Here is a 27331-nt window from a genome sequence, read left to right on the forward strand (position 1 = left end):
TCCACATCCTTTCCACCAGAGGCACCTGTGCTACATGATGGACAGCTCTGTAATTAACACCCAGGGCTTTCACTGTCCTGAGCCATGTCTAGAGGAAGGTACAGTGGCTCAGCTTCTGCTTGACCTGAGAGGGGATTATTTCTTGCTGTGTCACAGCCACTCCTGGCTGAATAAGAGGAAATCCTGAGTAATCTCTTGCGTTATTTCTGAAGAGACCAAAGTTCAAGGAGCATGGGAAGTGGAAGGATGTGGAAATATTGATAATAGAACTAAGATGATTTTGGTGAGGGTGTTACATTTAGTATCACTGGAGTGTTACCTACCACCCAACCACCCCCTAGACACAGCCCCTTATCACTGAGTGCTCTCTCAGCACAAAATCCACAGACACCCCACAAGCCTGGCACATGCTCTGTACAAGCACACTAAGCCATTCACAAATGCCTGAGACATTACAGACTCTGCGTTTCAACATCACTGGATATAATCACACTACTGGGATTCACATCACACACATTCACGGAGCCAGGAGTTCCTCAAAATTGGCCCTAGCTCCTATTTCATGGACACCTTCAAGCACATGACTGTCCTCACCAGTTCTCCAGGCACAGCAGGGAACACCTCCATTCATAAGTTTAACGATCTGCATTCCTGGGCCACACACTCAAAGAAATACAAAATATCATCCAGAGTACCGAGGGCAGCGCTGACTTGCACTTATCTCCACACTGCAGGTGGGCAATGGCTCTCTACAGCTGCGTGTCCACCTGGGTGAGAATCTCTGGGCATCCTCAGTCTGGCACACTGCAAAGTTCCACTGGGGACACTGAGCAGGACAGAAGCAGACAGAAGTCTCCTCCTCCGAATTTATGGCTGCTCTGGAGCGCCCGCTGAGATGGAACAGATGTGGTTGAGGCCATTGTGGCCCAAGGACTCTGTCCTTTAGCACTGTCACCACCTTCCAGCAACTGATGTTTGATTTGGGTCTGAAACTTGGTCATTTTTGCCCTGAGTGATTGTGGGTTCTGATCTCCCTCACCTCCCATAGCTGAAGCAATGCTGTTTCACCACCCCACAGTCCAGAAAGGCAGGAAGGGACAGAGAAAATGAAATTAGAGAAAAGGGGAGAATTAGAGAGTGCCCAAAGTGCTCCCCTGGCAGCTCTAATGACTGATCTAAAAGGCAGTGACATCCCGAGCAGCAGTGCAGTGAGCAGAGCAGACACCCGGGTGATGAGTGAGGGTAGCTCTGATGAGCTGCGTGCAGCAAAGCAATGCCTGCCTAGGGGACATCACAAGCTGCCACCCAAAGGGCTCAGTAAAGGGCAAATGAAGTGCACAAAGCAAAGTGAGAAACGTGATGATGGCAAGGTCACAAAAGCAAGGAAGAATGATTGCTTCCAGCCTCTGCCTCTCAGCACCAGAGCTGTCCTGCAGCTGCTTCACTTCCCGGTAAAACACATCCATGAGCACAGCCAGAGTGGACACAAAATAGCCAACACCTCACAGTAAAAGGTCCAGTGTTTCCCAGCAAGCACCACAAATACACAACATACTTCCCTTTTGTGCTTCTCCTGGCCTGATCTTTACCAGACTTTGGAAAGACAACGATCACTGACTCTCTCCAGTGACTTCACATGTGAAGTAGTACTAGTAATGTGCTAATGAAACCATGGCTGAGGCTTGGGGTGTGTTTCTCTTGTTTCGTTTGGTTTTTAACCTAGATGACTAAGGGCTGACAATGGAGACACTGGGGAGCTGCACTCTGGTGCAACTCCACTTTCTTCTGCCAGGTGTAACTGGCTGAACCTGATCTCTCATTTCTGCTCAGTCCAACCAAGAGAGTGTGGATTTACTTTTCCTCTGGTTGCCTCCCCATAGCTCTGTGGAACCACGATATTCAAAATGAGCAAATCCCAGCTGGTGCAGGACACTGCCCTTTGCCCATGACTGATGCAGTCATTTCCCTTGCAGAAAGGAAGGTCAGTGCTGAGTGCAGTTTCCTCACTATGGGAGGCTGTGAGGGGAAAAACTGTGTCCCCAGCCATGTCTCCCTCTGACCAGCCATGGACACACTGCAGAGCCCTGTCAAGGGTGAAAGCAAGAGATGCAAGGTGATTTGTGAGAAGGGATCCCCTTCTTGTAACAGCCCTCTCTCAGGAACAGCAGCATGGGCACCAGCCTTGACTCACAGTTCTTCACCTTCACTTTGAGATACTCAGTGTGTTCTCCTATCCCAGTCATGTTCAGGCACTGTGGCAGGCACGTACCACCACCTCTGCCACCATGGCAACATCATTGTGGCACTTAAGGAGCCCAAGCAGCATCCTGAGCCTGGTGTGTGCCCTGCTTAAAGCTCTACACCACTCACCACCTCCAGGTAGTATCTGCAGAGCAACTAAGCATGGGGTGGAGAGGCCTGGGAGGGCTACTGGCAGAGACAGGAGGCTTTCTGGGTTATGAAAAGCTCAAATCCATTAATCAGATGAGAGGCTTGGATGGAGGGTGTTCCTAAATGCATCACAGCCCCCTCCCTGTGCTCTTGACCCTCATAAGCCAGGTCCCATCAAGCTGACAAAAGCCAGGACAGCTGGTTCCCGCACTGTGCTTCCCTTGCCAGCTCCAGCTGTCAGGACAGGCCCTCAGGCAGCCAAGCCAGAAGCACTCTGGCACAAGGAGTCCCTCTCCCACTGCCTGCTCCATGCTGCTGCCTTTGTTCCCGCTGGCATCCCACTACCACGTGCCTGGGAACGTGCCCCACACACCACCATGAGCTGTGGCCAATCTTTGGGACCCTGTCACAAACCAAAGCACCCCAGGCCAAGCAAAACACACCAGTACTCTCCTTTGGCATATGCTTGCTAGTTCACCAGACATTACAGCAACATATCACATCCTCTCATCCTCTAATACCCGGCCGAGGTGGCCAGGGCTCCCCTGGCAGCCAGTGCTCTCCCTGAGAGCTCAAGCCAAGCACAGAGCCCTGGGTGGGCTCAAGCCCTGTTCCTGTTGGGGGTGTAGAAATGTTCAGGAGGTGTTGCACAGAGGAGAAGCTATCCTGGTACTGAGGTGTTCACAGGGCTGTCTGCACCTCCAAGGCAGAGTACAGCCTCCATCACTCCTGTCCTTTCCAATTCCCTCCTCACCACTCTGGTGGATGTGCTGTTCAAACCAACCCAGATCTCACGTGGCTTCACCATTCAGCCTGGGGATAAAAGGGGCCTTTCTGGGTATATTCAAAAGGCTAAAATTAAACATCATGGGACCACAGCAAATTTGAAGAATAATTCCTATCAAGGTATGGAGCAAGCCGCAGAAATGTTGGAGCTGTGCTAGGAGCCTGGTGCCTCTGTCTCTTCAGGGGGAAGGGCCCTGTCGGTGTCACAGCCCCAGCAGAAGGCAGCCAGCTCCCTCCCAGGCCCCTTCCTCCAGCCCTTCCCTCCGGCCAGGCACGGCCGCATCCGCGTCTGCAGGAGCCAGCACAGCTCAGCCCTGCAGGAGAGGCAGGCTCTTTGCTTCCTTTCATTGCAGAAAGCTGCATAAATTCATAACACAAACAGCCCCCGAGGCATCTGCCACGGACATCTGCTCCTCGGGCCAGAGGCTGAGCACAGAGTATCGGCAAAACCACTCGCCCACCAGCATTTGCTGGAGAGAAGGAACGCGGCCAGCAAAGCACAGCGTTAATTAACACAAATCGGGCTGCGTGTGGGCACACACAGCACTGACTCCTGCCCCGAGCCCCCCCATGCACGCACACGCCATTCAAACAGGGAATCACTGCACCGAAGCCGCAGCAAAGCGCGCATCTCCCGGCTGCCCCCCGCGCCCCCGGGGGCTGCTCCCACCTCTCTGTGCCCGCCGTCCCTCCCTTACCGGCGTCTTTCCGCTCCTCTGCTCCTCAGAGGTCTCATCTTGTGCTGCGCGCGTCTTCTCGGGCACCATCCTCCCCCCTCCTGTCCCCGCTGCTCCCCGGCTCGCGCAGTGCTATAAATACATCCCTGTACCTTCAGCTTGCCTGGGTGGCTTCGCTGTGCCTGCGTCCGGGGAGACAGCAGCCGCTCCACTAACCGCTCCTGAATAATGATCGAATCCATAACCGCGGCTGGCAGGACGGACGGACACCCACCGCGGGCCGAGGGAGAAAACCCCAACCCATGTGTTCCCTGCCAGCCTTCGCTAAATCCATGCGGCAGCCCCCCCGCCTACGCGTGCACACACACGCAGGGCTGGCTCGGCTCGCCTCGGTGCCGAGGCGAGGAGGAGAGCCGAGGAGAGGCGAGGAAAGGCGAGGAGGATCCCAGGCAGCTGCCCGGGATTTCCTGCCTCCGCCTGTGCCGCGGGAGGAGCCTGCCAGCGAGGACAGGACAAAGGCCACCGCGGCCGCCGGCCAGCGGCGATGTCCTCGCCCCGCCAGTGTCCCGCGGAGGGGCTGTGCACGCACCGGATGCTGTCCCTGCCATCAGGCTGACTCCGAGTGACAGATGGGCCTATTCAGCTGCAGGATTTCTTACATACCCTGCCTGACACAGCCGAGACAAAGGTTTGCCGGAGGAAACTTGCTCTCAGCAAAAATAGGCTGCTTCTGGCTGTGTGGGTGAAGGTCCCAAGGGTCCACAAAGCCCCTGAAAAGCAGCTCAGATAGTTCAAATATTCAAAGCTCTAAAGGTTCAAATATAACTCTCCAGATCCCAGTCCTGGTTGACATGGATCTGCCCCCACGTGGTGCAGGCTGAGCTCTTGTCTACTCCAGGCTCTATTGTAGCTTCATCTCTCAATCCAGTTGGACTAGCAGCAGATGCATTCTGTATCTTACAGCAACCATTCCAGCTCTGAAGACGTTTCAGAGTAAGGAAGCATCTGTGTGTTCATTAAGCAGATGGACCCAACCCAACAACAGCCCAGCACACCAGAAAAGCCATTCAAATCTCAAGTCTGGGTTCTGAACCTTTCTATAAAATATGTCCTCTGGCTTTTCTGTGCAGCCATAGAAACTGAACAGGAATTTATATAAAACAGACAAAACCTCCTAATTTAATATAATCACACCATTCTGGAAACCAGGGGGTTAATACCACAGCATGTATAATGAAGTGACAGGAGATGACAGCACTGGTGGTGCTGGAGGAACCTGTCCTTTGCCCCACGGGTTCCTGAGCAGCTTTCTTCTCACCAATGGGAAGGACACAGGCTGCAGTCATACTATTGCTTCACTGTCAGCCAGAGCTCCTGCTGCTTTCTCTGGGATCTGCATGGCTCCAGCAATGATTCCACAGAGTGTCAGACCAGCAAGGCCTGCCCTGGTCACCCTGGGCCACAACCTGGGCCTCCACCATGCACCCCCCTGGCTGACACCAGGTTATGAGGTACTGAGTCACTGTAAGGTCCAGTGGCCGAAGTCTGGGAGCTGTGAGTGTGAAAAGGAGAGAAGAGGGGGAAAAAACCCCAATGTTTTACCAATGCTGCCATCCTACAAGTTGACAGAGGGTGATGCCAGAAGCTGCAGGCACAAGGTCCTAAAGGTTGATAAAAATAAATGGAGGAGAACTGGGAAACACTCCCAGAGCAGGAAAATTCCTGCCATACAACAGCTATCATACCACATGCATGAAACCCTTCTCCAAATCACCCTGCTCCACCAGTAGCATCCTTAATTACACTCACTGAGTTTTGTTCCCAGTTGTTTCTATGTGTAGCATTCAAGCAGAAGTCCTTGACTGAGATCCAGATATGGCAGGAAATGTCACTGCTCAGAACATGTTCCTGTGTGGTGGCTCTGCCCTTACTCTGCAGCACTGCTCCATTCCCTAGGGAGCTGACAGCCCTGCATTGGTCTCCCAGCTCAGTGGTAGGTCAGGCTATGCTCATGACACCTCTTCTTCCTCCTAGATTCACCTAATCCTTGCTTTCCAGGACTGGGGGGACTCTTCTACCAGAGTCTGCAACTGGAACATGACTCAGGAGCAGTGACAGCACTGCGCTGCCTCGCATTGGGCAGCAAGAGCAATGGCTTGTAGCACACCCAAGGTGCACCCAAACCCTCTTATGATAACAGGAGGTTTCACCAGTCTTTCCACACTATAAACCACAATGGCTGTAAGCAAACCCTCTCCAACTTCCATGAATTCTCATGGCTTGGAAAACCCTTGTCTGAGGGCCACAGGCCACATGGCCACCAACCACAAGCATCTTCCAAAGGCACATGGAGACATGCTGTGTCCCCACGAGCCCACTGCACCAAATCAGAACATTCTTTTGGGCTGCCATCACAGATGAAGTCAACAATGATTCGGTTGCGACAAAACCACAGTGTTGTTCATGGCCCAGGAGCTGTGCTGACAGTGCAGAGAGGAACAAGGAACTACTGTCTCCCAAGTGCCTTGAGCTCTCACACATCACACATCTCAGGATTGGCAGCCAGGGAGGAATTCCAGTCAGAAGGCCATGCCTGACAGCTCAGAGAGCAGATCAGGAAAAGATACAGAAGAGTAGGTCTTGGCTATAGAGATCATCTTAAGACTGAGTGGCCAATGCTGTGGTTTCCAAAATGCTGAAGGACAGTCAACTGGTCTCAGCCTCTCCTGTCCCTCCTAGAGATGCTCATGTGGCATCCTCAGAGTCACCAAACCATAAATGACAGACTCGTCTGTGTCCCTGAGATGTGCTGCATGACACACCCAGAGCTGTTGGTTCAGGCTGATCTGTGTCCAAACTTCCCAAAGACAGACAAGACAATCTTGTTTTGCCCTTGTTCTTTCTGATCACGCTCTTCTTTCTACACAGCCCTTAGAAATGGCCAGTGAAAATCCTAGCCTGCTCCTCCAACAAGAAATTTGATGTACACCATCCTTAAAAGAAGAAAAACAGAGGACATCTCGTGCAGAGTGCAGCAGAACTCAGCAGGGAAAAACTTGGCACTTCCAAGATCTAGAGCAAATCCAAAATGTTTTCTTCAACTGGTTCCTCTAAGGTACTCTCCAGGCAGAGCTGCAGGATCCAAGTTTCTGAGTGTCAGAGCAGATAACCCCAACCTGCCCAGCCCCAATCTGCCCAACAGTCAGCAAGGTCAACACAGGCATGGGGTGCACCAAGCCCTTCCCACCTCACAAACCAGTTCTTTGTCAATCTGTTACAGCAGAGAAGTCCTCCACCTGCAGGGGAGCTGTTTTCTGCCAGAGATGCTGGGGCTTAAGGACTGCAGTGCTGAATGAAGCTCCATCCTTGGTGGATAACCAGGAGCATGTCATGGAAGGAAAAAATTTCAGCCTGATGCAGAGTGATGCTCGTGAGCAGCACAGAGCCAGGCAACAGGGTCCCAGTAGGGATGCACTGAGCCAGCCTGGCGTGCATGGAAGAGTGGTGAAACTGCACATCCATGGCTTGGCAGGGTCAGCACAGTCATGTAATAACAGCATTTATGTTTCTTCCTCTGAAGTAACTAAGCTATTTGCAGAATTCCCCACAGAAGGGAAATTTTCTTCCTGGTTGTTTTCTAGGATGAAGGGAAGGGCAGTTCCAGAGAAGCTGTTTGCTCAAGCTGAACAGGAGCAGCAGCAGGCAGCAAACCCATTCCCAGCTTGGACCAGGGCAATGGAGGCTGAGGAACAGCCAATATCTTCATGTAGGTGCATACCTGGGAACCTCCAGGGCTCAGTTACCACCTTCTTCTCCTGCTGCCTTCTCTCCCACTATAAGGAACATCAGTGCTGACTTCAGACAGATGAATCTCACGGGTATTGCAAGGTCTGAACTCTGCTGCTGCATCACCAGCAGAGCTGCACACTCAGCCTGAGGCTTCTGCTGACCTGATCCAAGGGAAAAAGCCTTGCTGATCTAAACTCTGATGAATAATTTAACCTCGAACTTGCAAGCAAGGCTCCATGTAAGTGGTTCCTGGGAACATCAGAGCCCTGACACTTGAGCTAGACTTCATCCTGTGATGCTCAGGAAAAACCAAAATACCAGACAAGAAGTGCAGAAATTCCAAAGCACAGGATTAATCTCCTGTATGTTCAGTGCCACAAGCACCATCTGCACAGCAGCCAGATCTCATATTTTCTTTTACCTATCCCACAGGTCAAACTTAATTTCCGCTCAAGGATCCCTGCTGCTTTGCCACATAATCCCTCCAGAAACGTATCAAATTCTATTTCAAAAGTATTTATGCTCTCTGATTCCACTTGAAGTGCCTCGTGCTTCCCAAGAAGCACTGTGTGACTCATGCCATGCCTCCACTTCCAGCTCTTAAAAAGAAGCGACGACCGTAATTTGCCTCCTGCTTGTTTAAACTCGTGACTCGCTCTGGAGCGAGTTCACAGAGCTTCTCACACCCAGCTCCTCATTTAGGATAATCTGCACCATATAACAAACCGGGCAGACGTGGAGCTGGCTGGATGTCTTCCAGCAGCAGCTCGGTCGATGCCCGGATCTCTCTCCCAGCAGCCGCTCGGTCGCTGCCCGGATCTCCCCGGGAGGAGCCGCGGTGCGGTACCGGAGCGCTCCGCGCGAGGGAGAAGCCGGCCCAGGCGCCCGAGCGGCTTCCCTGGCCAGAGCCACACGGAAACCAACGTGCAGGGCAAACCTGCCGGCCTCGCTGCTTCCTCCGATTACGAACATATTCCTCAGCACAGGACAGAGGTTTCCCAACTTAGCCTCTTAAGACAGAAGGAGAAACCAGGTGGTGCAGGGAGGTCTGCGGCAGTCTCGGCACTAGTGCTGCTCATCTCTCCCATCCATTCATCCTCCAGCTCTGCAGCAGAAATCAGGCTAAAATAGATGCTCGGCCTCTCATCTCACAGCTACAGCTGGGAAAACCAGGGAGAGCCCTGCCAGCTCTGGGAAGCCAGGAACAGCGTTTGGGAGACAAACAGGTACACACTGCTCTGGGGCACAGAAGCTGACTGAGCTGAGAGCAGTTTGGTGGGAGAGGATAAAAAATAATGGTGATTTATCCTCTGCAATGGAAAGGCACTGCTTCTTCCAGCTCTCAGGCTCTCCATCCAAATGACAAGAACATCAATTTTGAAAGTTCTTGATGCATGTTAACATACATGAATAGGAAAAGGGGACAGGATCCTACAGAAGGTGCAGTTTAAGTTACAGGTAGTGGTCCCAATCCTGCGATCCTTACTCACCGAGTAGTCCCTTTGAAATAGAGACGACTGCTCACGTGAGTAAGGGATGCAGGATCAGGCCTGTCTACCAAAGAGGCTGAATCCTGACTGAAGAGTTCATCATGGCCTCTGAGCATTGTGAGACACCTACACCTGGTCCAGCAGGAGCTAATCCAAGGGCATCACAGGGGAAGACAGTCCAGCACCACACCTGCAGACAGCACGCTGAGCACAGACCATGGAGAGCATGGCAGTGGACAACAAAGATGCTCCACTCAAGCAGAAATTGTCCTGATTCATTCCCAGTTCACCCATCTCATGGCTACTCCCAAGTCTGCAAGATCTTTCTTAACCTCCCAGCAGGCTCCTGAAAACCTTATTGGGAGAAGGAAAGCCAACTGTCTTGGGAGAACTCCCAACCTCTATCTTCCAGCTACAATTAACATAACTTTAGGAGTAGCTGATGCCCACAAGAGAGGAGAATAAGCCCACTCAGCTCACCAAATAATTTTAAATTCCATTAATTAAGGGGGGAAAAGGCAACTCTCTAAAGCAACCTTCAGTTCTGGAAGGCACCCAAGGAGAGAAAAGCTGGCCTTGTGTGAGCAATAACCCTGAAAAGCTCTGCAGCACGAGGAGGTAGAGGCACCTTCTCCTTCCGAGGGGGTCTCCTGCCGGTCTCCCATCAAGGACTCAGATGCCCAGGCTCCAGCCACACACTCCCCCTCCCTGCTGCCAGCTGCCTCTGCACACTCAGTAACATGAAGCAGAGTCATTGTGCACCTTGGGACAGCAGAGGCATACAGGGACCTTCACCTTCACTCCCACCCTCACCCCTGGGCTTGTAGCCCCAGCCCATTTGACAGAGATGAGATTGCTGAGAGGGAGCTCACTCACCCTCCTCCCTTTCACCAGCACAACTCTGCCTGTGCTCCACCTCCATCTCCACATAACACAGCTGTACCTGGCTGTGAAGCACCATCCCTCAGAGCTAAGCACAGGCCAATGTTCCTGGGGAAGGCAGCTGGGCACCCTCCCCTGGCTTGCTGTGATGTGTGCTGGACCATCTGCTGTCCCAGAGGGGACCCCCAGGAGCCCGTTTCCCAGCCCCACCATGAAAACAGTCTGTGCAAACGTCACTGCCCACATCAGTCTGCCCAGGACTGGGCCCTGTGTCGAGATTAGCATCTGTCTTTGCAGATGGATAATTAGATTCCCTTTCCATTTCCTTTCTCCTCCTGATCGTTACTTTGGCTGGCAGCTCCCCCACAGCCCTGCACAATCCAGCAGCATTAGTCAGAGGGAAATTCTGCTCCCTTCCTCCCCAGGATGTTGTTCTTGGTTCAATATGAACAGCAGAATGAACTGCATGATGATTTGAGTGCTTCATTGCAGTAACATTTGTCCTTTTCAGCCTGGCAAACACAGGCTTCCCTCCCACAGCTGCACCCTGCCCCTTTTCCCCAGGTGACACAGAAATCACAGTGTGAATTCAATGAGTGTGATGTTGTTGGCAATTGGAAGCAACTAGCTAATCAGCAGGAATACCCAATCAGCTGGACTAGGGTTGCAGCACACCTCCATTTATGAGCCGTGGTGCCAAACACTCCTTTTGGGCAGGGCCTAAAGAAGCATACCTGATTCTCAGCCATGGTGTGAGATGCTCTCAGAAAAAGATCATAACACCCTCCTGCAGGAAACCTGAGGAAGAGATTGAGCAATGATGAAATTGGGGTAATTTAACACAGAGCTGTATCTCAGAGCTCCCAGAGAAGGAGAGGATTGTGTGCTCAGATGAAGTATCCAAAGAGATCCTCGCTGAGCATACAAGATTGTCCTCCCCTGCCACTAAGAAGTGGCTTTCTGGGAAGCAGTCCTGATACCTGAAGCCCGGATGGTTGCACAAGCATCCCCAGGACCTGCAGAGATGCACAGACACAAAGAGGATGTATGCTGCTGGGATCCACAACTTTCCCACAGCTTTCCCCCTCACAAGAGATGTACAGACTGAAGCTTTCAGAGACAATCTGTCGATTCTATCCTCTTGTACCCTGACATATTGTGTTCTCCATGGGCAATGTCCTGAATCCATGCAGAGCACGGGGCTTACAGCCCTGCAGTGCAAACCATCGAGACTTCAGCAGCTCCTGCCTAGGTTTGGTAGCTTCTATTCTGCACATGGCTGCAAAAAAGAAACTGCTGCCTGCTCCATCCAAGGGGCTTTGAAATGCCTTTCAGAAGATTCCAGGGCCTTGCAGCTGACTCTCTCCCTGTGATCCATGCCAGCCCACTGCTGGCTGCCCACCAAGAGCTGGATGGAGCGTTAGCCAGCTGTGCCAGGCTGGCAGGCCACGAGGCTGAGACACTGCAGCCATGGAACAGTCAGTACCTCTTGCACCATTTGCAGCCTGGCCAGGCTTCCCAGGGCCTGGCACACACTGGTGCCCATGCTGGATCACAGCAACAGTGAGGTGCAGGCCCCAAAGGGCATCACAGCCCTGGCTGCCTGAGGAGGTCCCCAGCACAGCTGTGTTGTGGGCCACTGGCACAGCTGTGGGACCACCCAGGCAGATACAGAGCCTGGCAGTTTGCTGCATGAGTGAAGAAGAAAAGGTAAGGGCAGCAAGGCAGCTGGGGATTGTTCCCCACTTGTCTGTGGCTGTGCAGCCACCCAGCATTCCCATCAGCTCCTTGTACCCTGCTGTCCCAGACACAGAGGCTGTGCCTGGGGGGCAGCTGTCAGAATAATCAAAAACAGAATCAAGAAATGCTTGCCAACACCTTTCTCTCCCCTTCCCCATCACCTACTTGCTCCAGCAAACACCAAGCCTGGTTACACCTTTGCTGCACAACTCACCACTTCCCTGTGCCCTGCAGCGTGACTAGAGATTCACATTTTACGTGATGATGGGAGAAAACTTCAAGTCACTGAACATCTAAATCAAACTCTGCTGTCAAAGGGAATTTAAACAAAGTTTCTGCCAAGCTTAAGAGTAATAGTCAGTAACTGCTGAGTGTTGCTTCTCCTTATCAGGGAGATGTTGATCAGTATGACAAAAATAAGACTAGTTAGTCTGAGTTTGTAATGAAACAGAGCAAAGAACCTTAGATGAATAAATATCTGGCTCAGAGCCTCAGCAGGGATTGTGTCAGATACTGAGGGGTCCCCATGTCCTTCCATAATACAGGTGTGAATTGCAAGGTCTGGAACTCACAGTAAGGATGACCACACAGATTATTTTCCAAGACTGATGGGCCCTGACAGGTCCCAGTGGCTCTGCAGTACCCAGATGCAGTTCCCTGCCTGAGGCTGCTGCAGGACACAGCACAGTTTGCCAGGCTGTGGGGTCAGCTCAGCAGTCTTGGTGCCCTTGTGACAGAGGGGCAGTAACAGGCACCCCAGCACAGAGCCAGGAGCCCAGCACAGCCCACCAGCACAGCAGCCCTGTCTGCTTCAGTCCAGCCCCAGACTTCATTAGCAGTTTTGCAGCAGTGAGAGATTCCTACTAACCGCTGAGACGGAGCCATCTGTTTCCATTTATGTGCTGGCTCACAGGAGCAGCTACACAGCAAAGGACTCTAGAGAGGGTTTGCTCTCCTGAGCACACAGGGAGTGAACAGCCAGCCAGTTGGGACAGAGGCTGAATTGACTCTCCTCAGTGACCTAATACCTCCCTTCTGCAAAACGAACACCTGGGAGGCACTGCAGCCCTCCCCCTTTGATTTTGTCACCAAGCTCCATCATTAATCCACCTACAGGCCACTTCCCTGAAGGCACAGAGGACTTGTTCCCAAGTGCAACTACACTAAATTACTGCTCTGCAAGGCACCACAGCAGAAGAGGGGTTGATAAAGCTGTTCCCACATCTCTTGGCCTGCCCTCTCAAAGCCAAAAGGAATCCGCTACTGATAAGCCAGGATTCCTAAATTAACAGCTACCATGCCTTTTTTTTTCTGTATCAGGGTCCTGCAGAAATCACGTTATGCAAAGAAATCTTTACCCAGACACCTTTCCCATGCATTTATTTTTAAGTACATGCTGCTTGGGCCAACCATGTACCCTGCTGCCCCACAAAAGAGCAGAACATGCCAGTGATGCCTGTGCAGCACAAAAGCACAGAATGGAGATGAAAATGGCAGCTGGTACCAGGGGAGAGTCTAGGCAGCTTCCAAAAACGGCAGCAGGAGGAAAGAGAGAAAAACTGGGGACACCCTGTGTGAGGAGGGCTACAGAAGTATTGGTCCTGTCTGGCAGCTGAACTTTGGGAGGACTTTGCCACCTTGCTTTACCAGTCACACCTGCTTGGGAGGGAAAGTAGTCTTCTTGCTCAACAGGAGGCTTCATACTATAAACCAGATTGCTTAATTCTTGGCAGTTTGTGTTCAGCAACTACCCTTTTCCTGTGTTTGCTGCTTCCTCTCTGAGCACACATTCTTTCAGAGCCAGAAGAGACATGAGGCTCCTCTCAGCCTGGCCATGGGCCCTGCAATTCCCTTCAGAGATTCCTTCCATTTGGAAGATCTGGTGCCTGTGGTGGACTCACAACAACAGCAGAGAGCAGCAGAACATATACTAAGTTCTCCTTTCCTCCACAATAAAATCTTCCTAGTCTTGACTGGAGAGAGCAGAACTTAATGTTCCTGGAGAACATTGCTCTTAGGTGAGAAAGGATGGAATATCAGGAGATAGCATGAACAAACAGCAACAGTAACCCTGTGGTAGTACAGTAGCAGCAGCTGGACAAAACTGGCACAAAACCAAAATTCTAAAGCATCCTACACAGTTTCATGGAAGGATCCCTCCCAACATGATCTTGTCTTACTGCCCCAATTCCATCACCAGCTTCTCTGCCCAGTTATGGTTTTATCTCACCTTCAACCACACCCATCTGGAGAGGGCAATTCTGGATCACTTGGCAGGCACCACCATGCTTGGCCCCACAACAACATGGCACTGATGATGCAGCCAGAGCTGGGAAAGCAGCCAGACCTCAGGTCCATTCTCAATAGCTGGAAAAGAGCTTTCTCTAAAGTGTCTCCTCCTCAAGCTCATGTGTCTGGTGTAACAGCCTGAGCACAGGAGCCTCCTTTGCTTCTCCAATCTGCTTTTGCTTTGCAATCACTACTGTCAAGCTGTCCCACTCAGCCCTGCTCTGCTGAATTCTTCCCAGGAGTCATTTCTGCTCAAAGCTCCAGATAGAGTGACATTGCCATCCTGGTCCATTACAACCCTGTCCCAGTCACCCTGAGGCTGCTCCTGGGGACTTAATACACTGCAGAGAGCACACAGCTTCAGGGCACAGAGCACAGGGCTGCTGAGCCTGAGAGACCAGGGGAGCCCTGCCTCCTGCAGTTCCCAGCCCACCGGGCAAAGCTGTGCTCAGGCAAGCAGGATCTGCTGCCAAGACCTCCCCCAGTGAAGGAAGAACCAGAGACCCTGCCCTGAATCAGGGGAGGCCCTGAGCAGCACAGCAGGGCTGGGCACAGAGCCCTGAGTTACCATCCCAGCTCCAGAGCTGACAAACCTCCCACCAGAGGCAGTGCCTGGTACAAAGCCTCTTTTGTTCCCGACACACGAGCCCGCTCCAGGCTGCCACACATCTTTATTGTGCCCTCCTGACTTCAGCAACAGGCAAGGCTTGGGGATAATGGTCCCTTTCTGGGATGCTGCTGAGGCTCACACACAGAGGCTGCAGATGCAGGGGGCTGCCAAGGTCCTGAGCCCTGCCAGGCAGCCAGTGCTGGCACCATCCATCCATCCCTGACAGCAGCACGAACCTCTCCTAGGGCTCCACTGACCCAAACTCCTTCTCAAAGACATGGTAGAGCTCTCTGTAACCCAGTCAGCACCTGTCACCTGTCACTGCACTTCAGTGTCATGGGCACAGCTGTGGGATACTGAGCAGAGGGGAAAAAAGGGGCATTTTGGACACAAAATACCTGTTTGTCCAGGCACTTTCAGATTGTTTCATCATGCACAGGCATGGAGATAATTCTGAGGCAGGAAGGAGGAAAGTCTGCAAACTCTTGTCCTCACTGTGACATGGTCACAATGGGATTCATTTTCAGTCCTTGCTCCCAGTGCAACAGGGAAGAGGGACAGGAGGGCTGGAAAAAGTCTCTTGCTAGATCCCACAAACATTTAAACTCTCCCTATTTAGCAGCGGTGGGAGGAGAATTTATATCCAAGCAAGAGTCTTGATGTCACCTGGGACAAGACCAAGAGAAAAGCAAATTCTTCCAGTCAATTTCTCCCCCTCCAATACTGCCTACCCAGCTGCAGGGAATTTCTGCAGCCACACAGCCACAGAGACATGAGAAAAGACTGCTTTTATTTTCCCAGCCATAGCCTACCACAGCCCAACATCTCTTCAGCTTGAGCTGGAGCCAGGAGACAACTAAGCTTAAGGGGAAGTGGCTGGACACCCCCACACAGCTTGTGAGACAGCACTTGGAAGCTGTCCTTACTGAAAAACATGGACATTTACTGAAGTCCAGAGCTGCACCTGGCAAAGCAGCTCCAGCATCCAGGACAGAGCTGGGCTTGCTGGAGACCAGCAGAGTCCAAGGACTCCAGGCTCCAGCTGTGCAACAGAAAATCTTGGCCACCTCAAAATAGCAGACATCAAGGCAGGAGGAAGGGGCCTTTGCCATGTCAGGAAGCAGAATTATCTGGTAGGTTCTGCAAGTAGCATCTGTGGTCTCATGTGCTCCTCATCACTATCTGGACCTGCAGCTGACACCTCATGCTCCAGATCCTCAGATCTCCCAGATTTCTCACTGACATCTTGGGTACTAGAAAGTAAAGCCTCCAGGAGGGCTCTGATCTCCTTTTCTGCTAATCCACAGGGTCCTCAGATTCAAAGAACCCAGCAGGACTCTTCCATCCATACCTTCAGCACCTTTCCACATAGCACATAATCACACTTAGTGTTTTTTCCAGCCAGGCACAGCTCAGCACCCTGCAGGACAGGGCTGGACCTTTCATCAGCACCTAACTGCTCTGATATGTGACATGTCCAGCTGGGCTTTTTGGACTCTGCTTCTCCTTCCTACTTCCCTCCACTCTAGCATGTAGAAAGATGAGAACAGAAAGATAAAAACCCCCCAGCCATCACCCACTTCCCACCCTCTAGCACAGCTGTACCTCACTGGGCAGGAGGCACTGGGCTCTCCTGGAGCCTCAGCCCCTTGCCTGGATTTTTCAGAGTATCATAAGCTCTGGCTGGGCCTCCAAACTGCTCCACCTCAGAGCTGGAGACGGATGAGGTCACCTCCAGTCTGAAATCACTTCCGTTCTCAAACTGCTCCCAAGACTGTGCCACAGATTAAAAAGAGAGGGATGGGTGGGGAGGGAAACCCAAACCAATGGAGCATGTTCCCCATTAAGAGCTCAACACTTAATTTATCTCTGCCTCCCAGTCGACTGCCATCCGAAGCCTCCACTCTCCCTCCTTCCCCTGCAAGAACAAACCTGGCAGAAACTGCTTTGAATTAACAGCAGGGTATGGCACAAGCTGCAAGGGACTACACTCAGCCCCCAAACCCCCAAATCCAAACCCAAGCACAGCAGTGGGGAAAAATCACAGCTTGGTGTTGTCAGATGAGCTCAGCCACACTGCTCTGCCTTGTGCCAGCTCCAGATGCTGACCTCCAACTGCAGCAGCCCAACTCTATCACCCCCCACACACAGGGTTGGAAATGGTTTGTACTGGCAACACAGCACTGAGCACCAGTTCCACAACCCTGTGGCTTCTCCAGCACAGCCCCATTCTCCACTGTACAAGTGGCCACACTGGCCAAGGTGGCAGCAGGATTCTCCCACCTGGATCAGACAGCACAAATGTCTGAGGAACCAGACTGAGAAAGGAAAATCAAAATTAAGGTCACCAGCATGGGGGAGTCCTAAGGAAAAGAGCCTTGCAGTGGTCACACTTGGCCAAGAGAAACCAGACTGACAGTTCAGTGGCATTCTTTTAAAAACACATTGACCACAGATGAATCAGTGTCTTGTTGTTGGAAGCTCTAACCCGACTGCAGTAGCCAGCAGTGCCTCAGGCAGTAACAGCCACCACACATCACTGTTATACACACATACTCCTACACACTCGTGGGGTTTCCCCCTTACCCCAGACTTTGCTCAAGACAGGAAGGCACCAAGGTTTTGTGGGTCTCTTCTAGAATTCCCAGTCTCACTGCAATGGCAGCCATTGGATGGGGGCATTTTGTCAGCAAATACAGCTGCTGTGATCCATACCCTGTCTGCAGTCCAACCCAGCTCACACATGCACGTGGCCTTGGCCTCACTGGTGACACAGCAGCCACTGGGCACAACCCCAGAGGGTGATATGAGCTATTGCAAATGCAGTGGATAGGGGAACAAGGGGCAGAGCATGCTCATTGTGCAGCCATGGATTGCATGCTGCATAATTTTAGACTTCCTTCAAGCAGATGGAAGACTGGGTTGTGTGCTGCCAATCCTGTGATAACTTCTTTGGATCACACAACAACCTTGGGGCTGAACAGCAGGAGAAGTACAGCATGACTGCCTCTCCCAGAGAGCACTTTGCTCCTCAGCCTCTTTCTGGAGGCCAGCCCTGGACAACAACCAACCAAAACTGCAACAAAAGTGAGACCTTTCTTCCTTGTGGGCTTCAGCCCTTCTAGAAGAAGTGGGCATCAGAGAAAGGAATCTCTCTCAGCCCCTGGCACCAGGCACAGACCTGGGCTGATCAGGTAGCTCCTCTTCAGCATAGACTAGGAATAAATACCTGCAGGACAAACAGGTTTCAGCAGATGAAGCAGCAGGCTGTACCCACCTGCCTGCATTCCCACCAGCTTCTTTCTGCCAGCTCTGTAACTCAGTAAGATGCCAGCAGAAGTCATCAACACAGTAAGGACCTGGTGGGGAAGTGACTGTCCAACAGACAGGCTGCCTTGCTGGGGAGATAAGGAGTTTCTACACAGCAGTGCCTGGGAGCTCCCAGTGGGAGAGCTCCAACAGCAACAATTGGAGCACAGTACACTTCACACCCACTGCCCTGAGAAACACCAACCACGGCATGGAAGGAACAGGTCTGAAGTTGAACATCTGGGCTAAGGGGAATCCTGAGGCTCAAGTGCCTCTGGGAAGCTTTAGTTGTGGTGTGATTGACTCACAGGGGAGCAGAGCCACTCCTTCATCAAAGTATGCTGTGTATCCCTAAAAATCATGGCCTCCAGACAGAAATGCCTCTAGACAGAGCTGTCATACCCTGGGCTTCATTTCCACCACCTCTGAGTATAGAGAACTTCACTGCAAACACCCACACCTGCCCTGGCTGGGCCAGTGCTGTCTGCTAAGCTGTTAGGGATCCAGTGCTGGAGAGCACTGAAGAAGGGTCATGCACCCAGACACCCTGGAGAGCCCCAAGCCGTGTTCTCTGTCCCCTGCAAAAGAGAGCAACGCTGCAAAAGATAAGAAAAGATCTGCAAGAGCAAAGCCTGTGTGAGTTTTCCATGCTGTGATGAGTGTGGGTGAAGCAGAGTCAGCTCATGGGAGCATAAGGCCTCAGGGCAATGCTCTGCCGAGCTCCTCAGCCCTGGATTTGTCATCCAGAGAGAGGACTGCAGTCAGCTCCACGCTCCCAGGGAGCACAGCCCTATGTCAGGGTGCTGAGCTGGAGCACAGAGGTGATCCAGCCACAGAGGGTCTGTGCTCAGCACACAAGACAACAGCCAGGCACACAGAGCACTCAGAAAGCAGCACAGCCACTGTGATAAACAGTGACTATCCACTAGCCAGCTCCTGCCAGGGAGAACAGGAGGGGTTTAAGAAATCTGAAGGAAAATAGAGGACAATTTTCAAAAGAAGGTGGGATGAACTTAAGAGATTAATCTGCAATGGAACATCTCTGCTGAATAGATCCCTAAAATAGAAGCAGCACTGTAAAAGTTTCAGTTCCAATACAGAAACCAAAATGTTAAATGGGTCTGTCACTCCTGAGTGCAGCCATGATCCTTTCACAGAGCTACAACTCTCACTGATTTTTTTGAGGCAAAGATGAAAGGGCCATTCAGAGCAGCCTGGAACATACCTCTTGCAGTATTTTCACTTATTTTCCTTCTGCAACTCCTTTCCTGGACATAATCCATGGACCACAGCACATGAAAGGCAACTGTAAGCCTGGCACCAGGTGTGTAAATGCCGAGGCAGCAGCAGCCCCCTCATGGGAAATGGGGAGAGCTCTTGCTACACAGCAACTTAGATCAGAGAGGGATGGTGGGGGGAGAGCAGTGACAAGGCTGCTCACAGAGCCAAATTTATAAAAATACAGGAGGTATCTAACTCCTCAGTTTCAAAGGAGTTAGGCACTTTCATCTGTATTAAAAGAAGGCTGGCCCTCAGTTCCTATTATTGCAAATTGCCTAAAAATATTTGCCTTTTAAATAACTACATTATACAATGGCCTTTGTGGAAAAGCTCAAGTTTCAGCTTATTGCCTTCCATCTCCACACCACCAACCCAGACCAGAGGAATGTGTCAGCTCCTTGGTTAATCCAGAATGTGCCAACAATTTCAGAGGCACTGCAAGCAGGATCACTTCATTTGTGGCAGGAACAGCCCACAGTCCTGCACTGGCACAGTGGGAAACTGCAAGGCTGTGGCCAGGAGAGGCTCCACAGACACCAGTGCCAGGCAAACACTCAATAACTGCCATCGTGTCACAAGGCCCCACTGAGATTCATACTGGAACAAGGAGATCAGAGCTGGTATGATCTTACCAAAAAAAAGCACTGGCTTCACAACCCAGCTCTGCAATTTTGGCAAATTTCACCACTCACATTCAGTATAAAATACTGCAGCCAGACCAGGTAACCCAATTTGACCAGGACAGATGTGGAATATGAGTACTGTCCTGACAAAGTCTCAGGGATGGTATTTTCTACTGAATTCAGGACTGCAATTTTTCCTCTCTCCTCATCAAAAATTACAGCCTAAGGAACAAACCTTATCACCCAACTGGACTGCAGGAGACAGACACTAAAGTTGTGCATCTTGCAGAGGGTTATTAAAAGATAGACATTCAAAAGTGCATTCTCTATGCCTCCTAAAATAATTTCCACTTTAAGATAACAATTTCTTCCCTGAAAAACTGAGAGTAAAAGCAATCACAAAAGGTTAGTGTCCCAAGCTGAATAACTATTGTCCTTGCATCAGGACCACAGCCCAATCATTGAATAAACAGGGGTTCTCCATAACATCTGTTCTTTGCTGATGCTATCACTGTGACACTGGTCTTTGCTGCTATTTCAGTTTTGATTTCCACTGTAAAGTTCATCCAGTCAGAGTCATCAATATACTCTCTGCTTGCCCTGCAGAAAAACTGTTATCAGCAGCTCACTAATACAGTCCTGATTGTAAGGAACAGATAATTTAGAATCCTCCCTCCTGAGAATTTTTCTGTGCTATTGTTGATTTCATAAATTTCTTTATGGGCTCATCTGAAAATAACAAAAATGGTAAAGTACATGAGAAGTAAGATGAGAGATGCTAACATAGGCACTGGAATAGCAGAGTTCATGAAGAAGTCACCTTTGAGATGATCACACTGGATTTCTAGAACTCAGAATGAAACCAGATTAAAAAGATATTAGAGAAGACAAAGTCATTTGACTGTAAACGCTGTGGCTGTTGGACACACAAGGGGCAGCAACACACAATGTTAGAAAGAACTTGGAAGCAATGGAGTGGAAAAAATTGCATTTGCTAGACTGTGTTTTCCTACAAGGCAACCCAAAGGAAATGGAAACATCCACGTAGGTAGGGCAGAGGAGCGAGGCAGGGTGGGGAATGCTCTGCTCAGTCCATGGGTTAGCAGAGCCCCAGCACCTCCATGCAATGCCAGCTCAAGTGACAGCCACAACAGGTCAAGAGTAATTTGTCACCCACAGCCCTTTAATAAGAACTGGGTGCAAATTCAAATTAGATACCCACAAATAGCTCTAAGGACATGCAGCACAGCATGAAGTCAAACCTTTGTATGTTTTAGGAATCCAAAGATAACTATCCTCAAGTAAATCCTGGAACCACTGTCACATGCAAAATGAGGAGGGGTTCTCTTGGGTTCTAGCCTGGGCTCTGACTTGCCAGGCCAAACAGTGATCTCTAGGGATGTATCTTCTGGGATTTATTTTCTCAGATTTATTCTCTGCGTGGGTTCTCATCCCAATGCCCCTCACAAGCTTTTCAGGCTCATTTATAAACCATTGCATTGAAAACACAAAGCAAGGCCTGCTTCCTTTTCTGAAGAAAACACATGCTGGCCTATTACTGCAGGATGCTAGCCAAGAGGTAGGTGGATGCCCTAATTATTGTATTTTTTGAAAAATAGTGAAAGAAAATAGTCATTTGTCATGAAGGAAAATCCCTAATCAGCTAAGGGACAAACTCTAGGTACCCAGTACACAGGGATTCACTGGAGCCCAAGGAAGCTCAGCCCTCGAGGAAGGTGTCTGAGGAAACAAGAGCAGTGGTCTCATCCAGACATTTCCTGGATGTCCACTGCCATTAATGCCATGACAAATGGGATCTGAGTCCTTCAAAATGCCCAATATGAGCTGTTAGCTCTAACCCACAGGGACATACCTCAGTATTAAACACACCCAAGTGCAAGATGCAGCACAGGAACAGCTGATGGGAAGAAGCATCCACACGCTTCACAAAGAACCAGAAGATGGCTCATTAAGCTTTCAGACTAACAAGCCCCTTGATAACCCTCATTAGCAACCCCATGCACACACTGCACTGCTGCCACATGAGGGGCAGCTCCAATAACACCATCACTTGTTTACCAGGAGAACAATTCTGCTATTGTCTGACACCTGCCCATGAAGCGCGACCATGGGAGGAACAGGGAGATGTTCAGATGACACTGGGCATTCAAAGGAGGCAGCAAAACGCCTGGCACTGGCTGGAACATCTGAGCAGCTGCTGAGGACCAGCCCTATCACCTCAAACAGAAAGGCTTTCACTGACATAATGAGAGCTGATGCAAATAATGCCATCCCACAGCTCTGAGACTGCATGCAAGTCCATTTGGGACTGGCAGCGGAACAGAGCAGGCACTGAGGAACAGGAACACTGGGCTCCATCCAGTTGCTTCTAGTTTACCCAAATTGCTGTGAGATCCAATGCTGTGAAGCTGGTGTGAGCCAAGCATGGTGGGGCAGGGCAGATGAGGCTTATCCAGGTGACAAGAGGACACACTCCTGCTGCACAGTGATGGTCACCAGGGCTCCAAGCAGGTCCATGTGGCACTGCTGGGGCGCTAGCAGCAAACAGGTCTCTAACTCCCTGACCTCCATGGGCCTGCTCTGAGCCTCTGAAGCACCAGCCCCAGGGCTGTTGGCAGACCAGAGCTGATCCAGAGGATCCAGCTGCTCAGTGAGCCTGGAGTGCTTCCCAAGCAGGTGCCTGCATTAACTGCTGAAAAGCACCAAGTTCTGCTAAATAACTGTCCTCCCCAATACCCACTTCCCTCATAAATACACACCCTGCCAAAGGCTCCTTTCGGGGAAGGGGAGCTCTTTAAAGCACCTGAACAGCACAGGTGTAAACCTTGGGACAAGACACAAGCAGTTTCTCTTTGGCTTGCTATAGCTCCAGTGCACTGCTCCAGCTGCATCACAGAAACCATCTCTGAGAGTCAGGACTGCAAGAACAACCACTGGGAAACAAGAGATCATCCCTGACAGCATCTCTCACTGTCCCAATGACACATTCCTGCTCGTCTTGGCCCTGTGCAATCATGGCAAGGCTTTGCTGCAGACCAGCTGCATCTGTTAAATTAACTCCTGCTGCCTTGATTCAGCCCACTGCCTACAAAACAGGGCAAATATCAGCTTCTGAAAGCTCTGATGATGCTTCTATTACTGTCTGATCCCAGCTGGCATCAGACTCCCTAAGCAGCAGGAATCTCTGAGAATCTATTGGATCTTAAAAGCCATAAATCTCTCTGACATTTTTTACAGCAGGCCTTGGGCAGAGGGAAATTACTGTTGTTCCAGATGGGCATTTCCAGTACTGCCTACCCACATTTCCAGGACTTCTTATCACTTGCAGAGGCTCAAGAGAGCTTTAAACCAAACAGAAAGCACAGCCAAGGGGACTGTGTGTAGGACAGGTAGATGCCTTTGTGACTCACATTTCACCTGAATATATAATTAATGTAGTATTCAATTTATTTGAAAATAAAAGTGGATGTAAGACTGCAGGATCTAAAGAGACTACATGTGTGTACACATCACAGCAAGAATGAGCTCAGTGCGTCAGGAAGGATTAAAATAGTTCCCACACTGAGGAAACAGCGAGGAGACATTACAAAAAGCTGCAAGCAAAGTGACTTGCCTGGGAAGTAACCTTAAAAATAATTTCAATACAAACTATAGCAGTAAAAGGCCTGGCTTGTGCTCTCGTGTGTGCTCACACAGCTTCATGCACCAGGGGTCTGCAAGGAAATATGGAACAGAATCACTGGAGCCACATCTGTACTGCCATGGGCTTTGCCTCCCAAGAAATCAGTAGGAAGATGCTACGCCCTTGGAGCCTCTTTTCCCACAAACTGAGTGGATCCCTTTCCCCTCCCTTGCTTCTGCACTGAGAACATCCAGAGGTCAGTGGGACGGGCCCGCTCCTCATGGCCAAACTCCAGGAGCTAGCACTCATGATCCTGTGGTTTATTTGCTCAGCCTGCACTCAGCTCCCAGTTTCCCTGCCAGGAGTCATTCTGGGAGAACGGCACCAACTGCCTCGGGTGGGGTCAGGATGAGACGGGCCATCCCAGCTCCACACACACACCCCGGACACACTGCAGAACAAGCTGCAAGACAAACAGGGCACTCCCAAAGATCCTCGGTAGAGCAAAGGGCTGAGTTGCACAAAGCTCAGGTCTCCCTGTCCTTGGCACAGAGTGGTCACACAGCACAGGCAGGGCCAGGCAGCCACTGCCCCTCTCTCCCCAGCAGGAGTCAGGGCAGGGAGAGCACGGCTGTTACTGCCATCAGCCACTGCCACCGTGCACACAAACAGCCCAGATTTCAGAGCTGAGTGAACAAGTGGAGTTAACCTCTAGTAAGGGCTTCCCACCTCTGACTGACTTACAACTACACTGGCTCACAGCCCACAGAGCCCCAGGCTTGCATGAACCACAGCCCCAGATCCTCCCGTGTTACATTTCCAAGCGCTAACCCTGAGCCTCCCTTGGCCCTGGCTGCCATGGCTGGGGCAGGTTGAGGGCTCCACAGCTGTATCCAGAGAGGTTTCTGCCATCCTGAGCATCCCTGCACTGTCCTGCCTTGCCCAGCACAGCTACAGCCCTCTTCCAGAACTCAACTTCAGCCTCAACTTCTCTAACTTCTTCTGACTTCAGGAGTGGACAGTTGTAGTCAAGCCAGAAACTAAACAATTCTCCTCCCCCTCTTGGCGTTATACCCTTGCAGATGCTTGTGCAGGGTTTCACTTCCTCTTCAGCTCTTGGCCAACACTTAGCCAAGCTGTGCTCATTATCAAAACAGTCCCTGCATCTTCTCAGGACCTTCTCCCTTTCAGCCACCCCCAGCACTTGGCTGCTGTGATGCTGCTGGGTACAATCCTTGAGGGCAGGGAGTGAGGACTGAGGGAAGGGATAGCAGTCTAGAGCTGAATGTTAGCAGGTAATAGATTTCAATTAATGCACTGGAAATACAAAAGTGAAGAAATGAAGAATATAACCCCATTCAGTCCTAAAACAAAGACAGCTCTTACTTAAGTTAGAAGCAACAGATCTGTTCCACTTCCTGCAGCCCAGCCCCTATGGTCAGCACTGTACATCCAAATCTTCCCTCTCAGCATGCAGTGATGCCTTCCACTGCTCATGCTGAACCGTGTTTCTGGAAAGCCAAGTCATGGATGAACAGCAGCACACATACATACTGATGAGGAGCATATGTTCTGGCATCTCATCCCAACACCACACACAAATTCAGCTCCTGAACACTTTTGTGGGAATAAGATGACTGCAAACCTCTTCACAGCTCCAGGGACAAATCTCTGGGAGAAAAGGAATGTGTAACAGCAGACAAACATTTTTTTCCTGTGCTTCAAGGCTAACCACACTGTAGACATGCACACACACACACAAAAATCCAGCCCTTATGGGAATTATTCCAGTATGCTATGAAACAACTTGCATACATTCACAAACACCCTAAGTCACACATATTAGAGGTGCCCCATGTCTCTTTTATGAGTAGAGCATTATCCTGTGTGGTTTCACTGTCACAGGGAAAGTGACAGTGCCTTGGGCAAGAAGGGGACAAACACAGTGTTGGTCAGGAAAGAAGACTCTACAGGTAAGCAAACAATGTGCCCTCCAGCTCATGCTCTGCTATACAAGAAAAAAGGTAACACAGAGGCCACGAACTGGAAGACAAATGAGAATGGTAGAGAAATCCTCTCGACTTAGCCAAGAGGTCTCTCAGCAAGAAGTACCTGAAGTATGAAGGATGGAGCTGAGCTCCCCAGGCTTGGTTTCAGCACACATGAGCAGTAACTGCAGCATGGTTATAGGAGCCACCACTGTGGGATGTCCCAAAACAACTGGGGAAACCCCTTGCACCACGTGCTTACAACTAATTTGGCAAAGCTCTAGAGACACACAGCAGGCACCCAGCCTGGCCTGGCACAGCCACCAACCAGCTGGCTGAGATGGAATCTCCTCTGCATTTCCAAGATGTCCATTTCATTGGGTATTTAATGAACAGCACCTTAGACCGAAACTGGACAATACGGGTTCTAGAAGACACTGAACTCCACCAGTTGTTTCTCTCTCTTGATTTGCCTTTCCTCAACTTTTCCAGTGAACTGTCAATAACACAAGCCTCTTATATTTATTTCTAGAACCATCAAATGAAGAGCAGCATCAGCGTGAAGCCAGAAACATTTTTGAGAGCATAAGTGGTTGTAAGAGACTCCTTGACTTTGGAAACTAAAAGCACCCAGGGACTTGTTTCTCCTTTGTTAAAATGGCAGCAACATTTTCCCCTGTGCAATTGCAAGCCATCTTTTGCAAAGTCCCAGAAGCTGAGCAAGTGTCACCAGCATCTCTTGGGGTTAACTGAAGGTTGTTCCTACTTCCTCAACACCAGCAAGGATCAGCCTCTAACATCTGTTGAACTTACGCATTTGGTTAATGTGCCTGGAACACAGGAACAGCCCTGTACAACTCTCACAAGTGCTGCAGAATTTTGGAGTTGTGCACAAGTATCTGGGCAGGGAAATTGAAGTGACAAAAACCCTGTGCAGGAAGCACTTACTTCTCCTTTCCATAAACTGCAGATGGGTACTTGCACCAAGAGGGTTGAACCTCTCCCCTGCCCTGTACTCACAACTGTTTCATCCATTTGGAGCATAAATAATTGAAGAGAGAGCAGCAGCAGGAGACAGAATCTGTGCCCAGCTCTCCAGTGGTTCTGTTTCACCACAAAGTCCATGAACTGACCTCTTTCTACAGCCCTTTTCCAAGTATCCAAGCAGACAAAGAATGGAAAAAAAATTCCACATGCCCAGGATGAACTTCCCTTCCCAGCCCAGAAGAGCCCATCTGTGACACAGGGCCTCCTGCAGCCAGGCTGTTTAGACAGATGTACAGCAGAAAGACAGGCAGGGCTGAACCTCCTGATCTGCTGCAGTCCCACCCACTCCAAATCCACTGTTCTGAGCACTGAGCCTCTGCCTGGCTCGGAGGGCAAGGGACCAACGCTGTCTCATGAAATGGGCCAAAAAAAATGAATGAAACACACAAGGCTTTTCACAGAGAAGTAAAAGCTTCCACTCCTATGCTATGTCTGGCCAAGATACACTGGGACATCAGAAAAACAAGCAGGGATGTGCTGCTTTAAGAGTGTTTCCAGTATTTACCTCCAGATTCTGTGACTAATTTGCTACTCCCTTTCTGGCAGGCCAATCTTGGTAGCCAGGATGCATGGCCAGGGTTGGAAAACACATAGGTTGGAAGAGACATTAATGTGGGGAGTCAAAGAGAAACAGCCTCACCCAGGGCAAGCTATGACACAGTGAGAGACTATCCAGCTGTGGTGAAATATCCCATTAGACAGCTGCAAACATAATTTTGCTTTCTCCAAGGGGAAAAAAAAGAAAAAAGCCACCTCACCACAACCACCCTGAACAGACACAGAGCA

The 27331-nt window shown here is 50.6% G+C and overlaps 1 protein-coding gene across 4 annotated transcripts in view; it reads right to left on the reverse strand.

Annotated features, from left to right (window-relative positions):
• Positions 1–27331, reverse strand: part of SEPTIN5 (septin 5) — a 42548-nt gene that overhangs the window by 11171 nt on the left and 4046 nt on the right. Inside the window, exon 3 of one of the 4 annotated variants that reach the window (XM_033075567.2) lies at positions 10750–10813. The exons of 1 other annotated variant lie outside the window; for it this stretch is intronic. In XM_033075567.2, coding sequence (XP_032931458.1) covers positions 10750–10764 — 15 coding nt within the window. In that variant the 5' untranslated portion in view covers positions 10765–10813. Of the gene's footprint in view, positions 1–3875; positions 3968–4006; positions 4319–10749; positions 10814–27331 lie in introns of those variants that run through there. 2 more of the 4 variants (XM_033075564.1, XM_033075565.1) reach the window with 2 other exon arrangements.

Source organism: Catharus ustulatus, chromosome 18 (assembly GCF_009819885.2).
Source record: "Catharus ustulatus isolate bCatUst1 chromosome 18, bCatUst1.pri.v2, whole genome shotgun sequence".
NCBI classification, from domain to species: domain Eukaryota; kingdom Metazoa; phylum Chordata; class Aves; order Passeriformes; family Turdidae; genus Catharus; species Catharus ustulatus.